The 12,503-nt window shown below is 28.7% G+C and overlaps 1 protein-coding gene across 1 annotated transcript in view; it reads left to right on the forward strand.

Moving 5' to 3' along the window:
- The first annotated feature begins 1,405 nt into the window (after positions 1–1,405).
- The window catches only part of LOC113366141, a 109,051-nt gene continuing 97,953 nt past the window's right edge, over positions 1,406–12,503 (forward strand). The window contains exons 1-2 of the mRNA XM_026607701.1: positions 1,406–1,505; positions 8,204–8,412. Coding sequence (XP_026463486.1) covers positions 1,406–1,505; positions 8,204–8,412 — 309 coding nt within the window. The remainder of the gene's footprint in view (positions 1,506–8,203; positions 8,413–12,503) is intronic.

Below are 12,503 nucleotides of genomic sequence, written 5' to 3' on the forward strand. Positions count from 1 at the left end.
TGAGAAATTGCTCTTTTTTACAACAGAATTGATCTCTTAGTGTTATAATTTAATCTATGAAGTTCGAAAATTAAGTTTCTCATACAAACTGGTACTAAAATTCTGACAGTGCTTAGTACCATTTTGTATGAGAAGCTCTACGTAATATAGTCTCTACGTAAAATTGATCTTTTTTCTGGCAGAATCAGCCCCTTGATGTTATAATTTGATCTATCAAGTTCTAAAATAAAGCTTCTCATACAAAATTGTACTAAAATTTAGACAGTATTTAGTACTATTTTGTTTGAGAAGCTCTACGTCACATAGTCTCTACGTAAAATTGATGTATTTTAGGGCAAGTTGGAACTGATAGCATTCCTCAACTGCTTGATATCGAGCTGACAGAGAGGTGTTGAACCTGTAACTTTGTCGTTGCAAGGTTAAAAGTTTTACTTCTATGTCATAGAAAAGCTTCATGAGAATTGCTTGTTTATAAAATATAAAACACCACATTCATTTAAATGCTGTTATATATTAAAATCTAAGTAAGAAAAATTTAATGTCGATATTGTTATTGCCAAAAAGCAACTGATATATGCCAGGGATTAAAATATTAAATAACAATAATATTAGACGTTAATTTTGAAAGATGAAATATTCCAAAAATAAAATTATCAAAACAAACCTATGAGACGCATATAAAAGAATTAAGATATTAATACTTCAATGGAATTAATTAATTAATTGTTATTATTCAGAAATTTTATTTATTTTTTTTATTAATTTTATTATTATTATTAGATGCTTTTATTTTATATTAAATCATCTTACTACGGATATCATTTTAATGAAAATAATATCCTTTATTTTGTACTCTTTTTTATTTAATATTATGTTATTGCTCCTCATTGTTACTAGATGTTAAATTATTTAACAGTTGTAATTTAAAAAAAACTTAATGGAATGTTAAATTGAACAGCAGTTCTATTATGAACAATTACCAATTAGTGTAATTATCATTTTTGAGTAGTACCGATTATTTATTTACTTTAAAAGTTAATTATTTTCCCTATTATCAAATGATATTACTCATATACGAGTATTACTTTTCCTGTAATAAAGTGCCTACTACGTAACAGATGAAGAATAAAACAGTAAAGTTTTTCAATACCTCGTTTATAGTTAAATCTGTTCCACGCCAGTGGCTTCGAAATTCGATTTAACAATAACAATGACAAGTTTACAACTTATTTTATGGAACAATAAAAATTGCGACGCTTTCACATTTTCTAAAAGAAATAACTCATTCTTATAGCCTTGGATAAAGTTTTATCATATGGGCGATTTTCGATTATAATTTACAATGTTCAAGGTATAATCGTCGGTAAAGAATAGATCATATTAAATAAATAAATAAAGATGAGTAATGGCGTTGTTTTTTCTTAATTGTTTAGGTGTTTTTAATGATATACGTTATTGGGATCTATTGATCAACAGTATCATTGCAATTACAGAAAAGTGTCAAGGTAATAGTTGAAATTTGAAGATATCATTACTTTTATCAAATTTTAGATTTAGTCCATTTAATTCTAAATATTCTTATACTATTTGAAGCATTCGAACAAAATTTCGGCAACATATTGATTTTAAAGCAGATACTTGTGTTTCATACCAGATTCAGGATTTTGAACAAATGTGATGTTATATATTTTACAAACAAGCAATTCTCATGTAGCTTTTCTATGGCATAGAAGTAAAACTTTTAACCTTGCAACTACAAAGTTACAGGTTCTTGAAAAATTGATATTTTTTGAATTGTTATCTCTTAAAATTAATGTATTATGTTATTTATTTTTAATATTTTAATTTCTGGTGAATCTTAGTTGCCTTTTAGCAAAAATATGGTTATCATATTTCTTACTTAGATTTTTGCATATATCAGTAGTTAAATAAAAACTTTAGGTAAATTGATATTTTTTGAACAGTCATCCGACAAAATAATATTTTTTTAATATTTATTTTGAACATTTTAATCTTAATCTTCTTTGGTAAATCTTAGTTATTTTTTGGCATTATTAACATTGACATTACATTATTCTTACTCAGAATTTAACATATATCACCCCTTGAGTATAAATAATTTTAAATAATTTGACTTTTCTAGAGCTGTTAACTATAAAAAAAATCAAGGTAACTAATGGCAAGTAGTTTTTCGGCAAATTTTTTCCTTATTACTACAGTATTTACTGTATTTCTTTATTCATTAACACTATTCGATTTCCCTTGACACACTTTAAAAGAATTAAGTATTTATATATATATATATATATATATATATATATATATTTATATATATATATATGTGTGTGTATATATATATATATATATATATATATATAAATTTAGCACTAGGATTAACTAATTTTTCTACTGAAATGAAGGCTAGGATTATAGCCAAAACGTATGGATGTAAAATAAATTTTTGAAAGAAATTTGTTGTTTATTTATGATATGCCTGATTACTAGACTTTGTTTATATATATATATATATATATATATAATCACAGTCATTTTTATTTTGGATGATATACATGTAAAGAATCTTCCAGAATTACATCAAATAAAAATCAAAAAAGTTTGAAAATATGCATGAGTGGATACAAGTTAAAGTTACGTTAACCTTTCTATAAATATGTTTTAAACATGTTAAATTAAATATATTCACAATATATAATCAGTTTCTCCATAGTTATTAAAAACCACTCTTGGTTTATCTACCGAATCTTCAAAACCCGGATGATTTTGATATAAAAGCTCTACTTTTCACATATATCCAAGCTTTTAGACTTATTTCCTTGTACCATAAAATAAATTTGAACGTGTATGCTTATTGTAATGGGTATAAATTTTATTACTTATCAAAGTTCTCAAATCCAATACATTTACAACAATTCATTTGTATCTCAATGATTATAAAATTTTCTCTAGTTTTATCTACCGGATCTACATAACCCCGATGGTCTTGAAATAAATGCTCAACTTCCCACATAGCTCCGAGCTTTTAGTTTTATGCCTTTGCATCATATAAAAGCTTTTGGTTTTACAAACGTATTAAAATCAAAACATTCTGATGCACATTTACGATGGGTAATACGACCTCGAGTTGTATACAGCACCGCGTATGCCGCTCGGTTGTGCAAATCCTATGGCCGGCATAATATGTATGAGTCGTCGGGACTTTACTTTGTGTCCCAGCAGCCAGGAAATGACCAGGACGCTAATCCTGGTTTACTAGGCTTCTCAACACTCATACAGAGAATTTCAATTAACCCACCATGCGTTTCGGGTGCAGGGTACAGGGTGCATTCAGACGTGTACGTGCAATCTCCAATGTTCCGGATATAGCATATATATGAACTCCTATTGTGATCATTAAACCTATACAAGGACCCACCTGCCTACTACTACCATGCTCGAAATGATAATTGAAATTGAAACTGATAATACTATAATACTTGCTGCATGGTAAAAATCACATTATAAAAGATTTCGAGAAGCGCTGTGTCTAATCAAATGCGTGCCTAACGAGAAAAATGGGAATAAAATTATTAGCTCCTCAATTTTTTTAAATCCAGCAAAAATTAATTATTAGAAAAATCTTGTATGTCATTATAGATATTCTCTATACTATCCGATTTAAAGCTCTTATAAAACCGTTTCATGCCTAAATAAATCCATTTCTGTTTTGAAGTTACGTTTATTTACTAAAAAATCTGTTGGGTTCGTAATTAATCAAAATTCTAAATTTCTTCGTTCGACAATGATATTCAAACATATTATATAAAAAAATTTTGAGACATAGTAAATCTCAAATTATTTACAAAAATCGTATATAATGATTCACACAATTTGTAAGATTATTTCCCCGATAGAGAAGTTTAGGCTCTTGCCAGAAAATCCAAACTACCATGGTTTCAAGCTATTCTGAATCGTTTGATACCAAAGTAGGAAGAAGACAATTTGTATGTGAGTGTATATTAGCTTAAATTTGACCTTTGTCAATGTTTTCAAAGAGGGTTCACAGATATTAAACATTTAAAAGCCATTTGATAAAACCCAAAAAAAACAGCAATCGAAAATCCGAATTACCGAATTAATTTCAACCGAATCAATTCTGAATCGTTTGACACTAAAATTGGAAGAAGAAAATTAGTATGTGAGCGTATATTAGCTCAAATTTGACCCTAAATTTTTGTCGATATTTTCATAGAGAGGGTGCACAGATACCAAACATTAAAAAGCCCTTTGATAAAACCCAAAAAGAACCAGCCTTGGAAAATCTGAATTACGAAATTAATTTCTAGTCATTCTGAATCGTTTGATACTAAAGTAGAAAGAAGAAAATTTATATGTGAATGTATATTAGCTTAAATTTGACCTTAAATTTTTGTCAATATGTTCAAAGAGGGTACACAGATACCAAACATTAAAAAGCCATTTGATAAACCCAAAAAGAACTGGCATTCGAAAATCCAAATTACCGAATTAATTTCAAGTCATTCTGAATCGTGTGACACCAAAATAGGAAGAAGAAAATTTGTATGTGAGTGTATATTAGCTTAAATTTGACATTAAATTTTTTGTCAATAATTTGTATGTTTTTTAAACAAATTTTAAATATCTTCAAATTTGATGGTCTTATAAAAAATATAAAAATGTATTACAATTCGAATTAATCGGTTGCTTCAGAATATCATGATGCTATCGTAAAAATTTTAAAATTCGCTAAAACTCAATTCTTAATGATTGAAACGATTATTTACACACGTCGCGAAGTTTATAAATTATGACAAGATGCCATCTACAACTAGTTCTATCACATTTTCGATTTACGAAATATAAATCATTTAAGTAAAAATATAAATCATTATTCATATTAGAATAGGGGCTCGCCCGTAGGTAAGCGGTTAAGAGCGATGGGACTTGTTTCAGAGGTCCCGAGTTCGATACCCACTTCGAGCAGCCTGTTGTCAGGCAACATTGACAACGATTTTCACTTGGAAATATAGATAGCAATATGTTTCCAAGTGAAAATAGCCCTCAGCCGGCATTGTTGCACCATACTTGCCCTATTACAGAGATTGTAATAAAAATTTATCATACAGAGATGTGCCAACTGTTTGGGTTGCCATCTGTAATAAAACAAACGTAGTTTGTAAGATCTTACTCACAACAGCCCATAGAACCCATTAGTTCTGATTGCTGTTCAAATAAAAAAAAAAAAAAAAAATAGAATTATTTAAGTAGAAATATAAATCATTTTTACAAAAATATTAACTGTAACGTTATCCACTTTAATTAAAATGATAACTCAACCAATTTCAATAGAACAATAACGTACCTATATCAAATGGGTTATTATTAAATAATGAGCGAATGTTTAATTTATTATTGTTAATTTGCATGATAATTACACAATTATACACCGAATTTTGTAAAATCCGAGTTGTCACTTCATGGGCCTAATTTTAATATAATTATTTTATATGCAAAATGTTTGAATGCAAACGCACGATTTAAACGGAAATTAATGCGAGGTAAATGACTGTTAATATCGTTTATATAACTGTTTGTACAAAAGCCGATTATCGTGACATAAACTCATTAACCACAGATGTGTGGTAAATATTTGCTCTGTTAATGCCCTTATAAAATAATTAATAGCTTGTTACACACATTACAGAAAAACATGACTTTACCTAATAACGGCGCTAGTTAAACACAAAGTTATTGCGACGTAAAACACGATAGATGAAAATGCTGGAAAGAGTTGACAGTTCACTCAGGATTATTAATTGTTCACTTAGTTTTAAATATTCTGATGATAAACTTTTAATTAGAATATTTAATGCGATCGAATAATTCACCTCAATTACTGATAATATAAGTAATACGTTCAGAGAAAATGCCACTTGGACAATATGGATATACAAAAATATCAATGCGTTAGAAATAGGTATCTTTTACTGTATTGTGCATTATTTAGATATTGTATATTAATCATTTAGGTATTCAATATTAATTAACTTTTTGTGTAGTAAGTTATAATAATTGTCCAAAAATCTAAAATAAAAAATTTTGCATATCTTTACATTTCAAAGGATTGTGAACATTTTGTCATACCTTAGAAAACGTGTATGAGTGTGTATGCCTGTGTGTTTTCGGGAGCACCGCTCAGCCGGTTTGAATGATTCAAAAGATTCATTCAATTCGTAATGACGGGAGTGGAGCTTAGTTTTTGACAAAGACAGATCCAGCCGTTTTAGAAATTCAAAGCTAAATGTGTGAAAAAAATTGCAGGTTTAGTATATCATCTGATTAGAATGATTCAATTAATGTGCAAATCATATTGTTGCGAGGACTTGCTGATTAGTTTCTGGACACAGACAGGTCCATCCGTTTTGGAGATACAGGCCAAAAAGTGCAAAAAATAACAATTTTTTTATATTTTTGAGCAAGCATCCGATTTGAATGATTTGAAAGTCATAAAACATTTTACTTGCATTGACGAAATAGAGAAGTTTCGATTTTTTTTTTTTAAAGCAGGCCCAGCTGCTTCTAGGCTGCAGTGAAAAACGTTAGAAAAATGACATTTGGTGGTCAAAAATGATCATTACAAATTATTATCATTGATTTATATATGCATGAAATTATTGATACACAGGTCAACTGTTAGTCAGGTGATTATGAACAAGATCAGTAAGATCAGTTTTTAACTTAATTTGATAGAAGATTTGTATATACTGGAAATGACATTAAATTAATTTCAAATTTTACTAATTAAATTAGCTCTATACACAGACGTATTTTGAATAGTTACACCCAATTACTCAACATTTAATTTTCTATGCCTATATGCTTTACACCCCCCTCTCTCCTAATCCACAATATCATATGAGTTTGCTTAAATATAAAATTCTAAATACGTTTAGTGAAATAACTGAAACAGATATTTTTTAAGTCAATAAGAGATTTACTGCCAATAATAGCCTTAAAAACATTTAGTATTAGTTCTGCTTTCGATTCTGTAGCATTTAAACCAAATCATTTTTTATAGGTTGTGTAGGAACGTGAGATCAAAAATAAAAATTATTTTTTATAAAATTAAATTTAAATTTAATTGATTAATGCTCACTATAAAAAGACGTATTTTAAATAGTTACACCCAATGACTGATTAATTATCATTATCATAAATTTTCTATACCCATACGATCAGCACTTCCCCCTTCCTGATCCCCAACACTATATGAACTTGATTTGATATAAAATATTATACATGTCTCTAATACAACCAAACGAGATTTTCCATAAGTCGATTCCGATATATCCATGATAATATTTAGAAATTTCTCAACAATAAGAGCCTTTAAGGTTGTGAAAGAACGTAAGATTAGAATTAAACTTGATTTGATATTTCAAATATTCCTAAAAATGACAAACTAAATTTTGATTTTACTAATTGATACCAAAAAAACGTATTATAAATTGTTACTCGCAATAAATCAATTAATTAATTATCTTTCTCATAAAATTTCTGTACCCATTTCTAGTACACAACTGAAAAAAGTATTCTATAAGATTATTCAGATATTTCAAACAGTTACGTTCAATTACTCCATTAATTATATGCTTAACACCTCCCATCTAGTATATTATGAAAGATATATCTTATAAGTCGTTTCCGATATTTCAAATAGTTACACTCAATTTCTCCATTTTTTTTATTATATTTTTTAACAGCAATCAGAACCTTACGTCCTATGATCTGTTCGGCTGAAACTTCTCCTTACTACGTATATTTAGATGGTAACCCAATGGTTAATACATCCATATTTGATGATTTTTGTTATTAGAATTAATCCAATAGGGCTGACTTTTTATTGGTGCAGCAATGCCGGTCAAGGGCTATTTTTACTTGGAAACATATTGCTATCTATATTTTCAAGTAAAAGGCTATACCCATAAGCTCAACACCTCCCCCCTACCCCTCATCAATGACCCATATGAATTTGCATAAATACAAAAGTACTAAATATGTCTATTATACCATAAGAAATATTTCATAAGACGATTCCGATATTTCCATTCGAATATTTCGAGATTTTCCAACAATAAGAGAGCTCTTGAAATATTGAGTACTAATTCTGCCTTCTACCCTGCAGCGGAATGCGAGGCTCTGAGAGACGTTCGAGTGTCCGTACCGACTGCGGTCCGCCGTGGCGACTCGCTGACGCTGCGCTGCTTATACGACATAGAGGACGACAACCTGTACTCCATAAAATGGTACAAGGATCGCAGGGAGTTCTATCGATTCACACCCAAGGAAAATCCGAGCATGAAAGTGTTCCCGATTCATGGAATCAATGTCGATGTAAGTAAACTTTGTTTTATTAATAGTAACATTTAGTAATGAAGTAGTAAGTCATTTCCTGAAGGAGAAGTTTATTTTTTCCAGGCCAACCTATAAGCTATTTTTATATTCTATTGATTCGAATGAAGAACGCATATGTGTGAATGCATATGAAAAAATTCAAATAATACATGTTAGGTTATTATTAAAAATTAAAAATTCTAATAATATTTGTTGTTAGTTATATATGCTTCCTTATGTACACGTTCGCGAGCAGTAAAAGTTTCAGCAAGGTACCAAAATTAATAGTTGGCTAATTTTTAAATAGGTTGTGGTATCGAAAATTTGTTGAAACAGCTTTTATAAAAGTAGTAAGATTATTGTATTTTATTCGTTTCTAAGATGAATGCTATAGCATTCACGTCAAGTATTACCCTTCTATTTTACACAATCTGCTTGCACCAGGTAGTTAGGGACCAGGGAAAGACTCAGTTAGTCATTACCTTGACTAACGGTACAAGAATTACAAAAACGTAAGGTTATATGAAATTAAATTCATAATAATTGACTTAGAATTGAAATTAGAATGCTATAGCATTCATATCATTCTGCATCACGATGGAAATAAATGCCATAGCATTCACGCCCACGAATAATAAACATTTTTTATGTCAGATTATCGTATTCTAATCATTTTATACGATAAATGCTATAGCATCCACGTCTACTATCACAGTTTTATTTCACGCAATATGTTTCTCAAGCTAATTAGTGACTATGGAAGAAGATAAGATAATACAAAAATACATAAAGAATTAGTTATTTAATACCTTGACAGTTATAAAAATTAAAATAACGTATAGTTGTATAAAATTAAATTCACAATAATTGACTTTGAAATTTAAATGCTATAGCATTTATGTCATTCTGCTACACGATGAAATAAATGCCATAACATTCACGTCCACGAACATGTAAAATAATTCTCTTTAGTGTAAAAATTAGCAGAGCTTTTTTTGATAGCTTAGGACGTAATTGTACTCAAAAAAAATCCTAAATCAATTAAAAAACTCAAAATGTATTGAAAATATAACAGTTTTTGGTCGATCAATTAATTTTTGACAAATTCGTTTTTAAACAATAAGCATTTGAAGAATTTTTTTGCAGTAATTTACAAAATTCAAAATATTACATTCTCGTTCATTGTGTACATTATTTTCAGATACCGCAACTTGTCTTAAGGAAAAATACACATAGTTTTGCAATAAAAAACTGCTTTGAAGTCAATTTTTTATACTATATTATGTAGAGGATTTTTATATTTAATAATGCGTTTTTTAACACCAAAGTATTTTTTATTAAAGTAGTATCACTGACAATATTTGAAGTCCACATAATATAGGTCAGAGGTTAAACGGTTTTAATATAGAACGAGTTAGATGGATGTACAGGTTTCCTTGAATTCTGCAGAGTTTTTATCAAGAACGAGGGTTATTTGGCAAGATTACTTACTACTTACAATCATAATTAATAAAATTCTTATCAAAAATGCAAAATTTACTGATTTATTTATACCATAGTAATATTACAAAATACTAATAATATTAATATAATATACGTGTTTATTGTAAATTATTCATTGATACAGATATTTCTTTACATTAAAGAATTCATTTTAAGCATGTGACTATTATTAAGCACATGCATCACAATTTCAATACGACTTTACATATCAGTTTCTTTGTATAAATGGTTTGTATTCTGGTCTAGAAATTTTTTAAATTGGTGTTTTTTGCATGTTTTTAAAAAGCTAAATATTTTCTTCTTCTGCAAACTTTGAACGTTTTTCTCGGAAATGTCTTCTTCGGTACAATTCCCACGATTTCGTAACTTCTACTACGAAATTTAAAATTTTTACAGAGTCTTCTTTATAGACTTTATGTAATACTTGTATGTACTACGCTCATCCTAAAATTCCTTAAGTTAAAAAGTATAGAAAGAATAGGATTATATGAAGAAGATTGTATAGGATATATGATTGTATAGAACAATGTAGGTGGCTAAATGCTCGAGTAATACTTACTATTTCTATACCTTTTGAAAATGTCAAAAAAGCTTGTGAGAAAATGTTATCTTTGAATTTATCTTGCAATGTTCAAAAAAAACTATAATCATTAACTATAAATAAAAGCCAAATTAAGTCTCCTTTACTTAATTATTTTATTCTTCGTAACATGTATTTTGCAATATGTGAATATATTAGATATTCCCACATGGCCTCAACCTTTTGATAATTATTCGCTTAGTTAAATATTGATTTAGAAACTCATTTTGACATGGTGGTCCATGTAGAGATCTTTTAATAGTCAGTAAGCCGAAAATATATTGCGTTCAAAAGGAAATAAATCTAAAATTCGGATTCTTGCTGGCGGCATACATGGTCACAACCTTTGTCGAGAGAAAAACCTTACGGTATCTATTATGCAGAGGTCGACCCCTAATAAAATGATCCCTGTAACCTTTGTAACCTGCACGTTGTGTCAATATGCATATATCTTATATTTGAGTTGCTTAATTTATTAAATATTTGCTCTTGTTATGATACCTTAATTTCGGATAATGATATGATACTCACACACCAATTTACCCTTATATATATATAATATACCCTTATATGTATATATATATATATATATATATATATATATATATATATATAGGTATATATATGATTTGATTTTAATTTAAGTAACCCGTTGCCCTTCCACAAAAATGCATCGTATGTTTATTATCTAATTTCACACCTACTTACAACTAGGTCTATTCATTCGTTCCAAATTTACCGCTCGGTTTACGTTTTAAATGCTTTTATATCGATTTTGCAGCGATTTGTCACCAAAGGTTTATGTCATTAATTAAATGCGACATTACAGGACATTATAGCAAGCGACGATAATTTCTTTGCGCGCATTGGAAATTACTTTGGTGCTAAAGTACGACACCGTTAGAAAAAAAGCAATGAACTCGATTTCTAATCAGCTTGCCGGACTAAAAACAATTAAGGATTTAATTAAAGGATTCCGATGGAGAATTGTTGAGTTACAAATGATAGTTTAACGAAAGTCAGTCATTTGTGATATTATTTGAGACTAGACTATTTTTTGTTCGGGAGGCATTGTGTTGTTCGGTGATGCACAAGTTAATTAAAAATATGTGCGTAAGTGCAATTAAATTAGAGCTACCTATGTGAGTAATTATTTTATAATCAGAGATTAACAGTCTAAATTTGTTTTCATTACCGGAGTTGATGCGGAGCTTGTAGAATGTTTATAAGGGATAACTGATTTTCATAAAAACATAGAAACGGGATTTAATGCAAAATAACACGTAATAAGTTTAACTTCAAAACACTTTATAGATACTTATTAATTACAAATACATTAAATCCCCGTAAACCAAAGTACGCACATTTAAATTTCAAACACATTTCAATTATCTGCAATTATATTAATTATATTGCGCAGACACGTGCTTGTGTGTCCTAAAATCGTAAAATATAAATTAATGTATATAATTCAACCAATTTTCGTAGGCCATCAATGAATGAACTTGATATCCATGGTATCAAGTACTTGAGTAGTCACCCGTACATCGGAGCACAGAAATGTACGGCGTGATGTACTTCACAAATTCATAAAAATCTCAGTCAAAAATTTATATATTGTTCAACTTAAAATGACAAGGATTGGTTTTTTAGTGCACTGTGAACATTTATAATATGAAATAATTAGGATTGTGCATTGTGAACATTTATAATATGAAATAATTAGGATTGTGCATTGTGAACATTTATAATATGAAATAATTAGGATTAATTCAATTACATAGTCCACTGAAGATGACACAAAACAATGTGTCGAAACGTATGGAATAAATAAAAATGTTTTAAAGTCATACAAATTTTTTAATTGATGTATTGCCCTGAAAACTGAATATCATATATATATATCATATACATGGTCTTTGATATTATATAATGATTTAAATTAGTGGTAACATTTTTCAAACAATTAGAAAAGCATAGTAGACTGTTCACTTACTTCTTTGCTAAA

The sequence above is a fragment of the Ctenocephalides felis genome, unplaced genomic scaffold (assembly GCF_003426905.1).
Source record: "Ctenocephalides felis isolate EL2017-DRISC unplaced genomic scaffold, ASM342690v1 CF-g0.4_SCAFFOLD_01170, whole genome shotgun sequence".
NCBI lineage: Eukaryota > Metazoa > Arthropoda > Insecta > Siphonaptera > Pulicidae > Ctenocephalides > Ctenocephalides felis.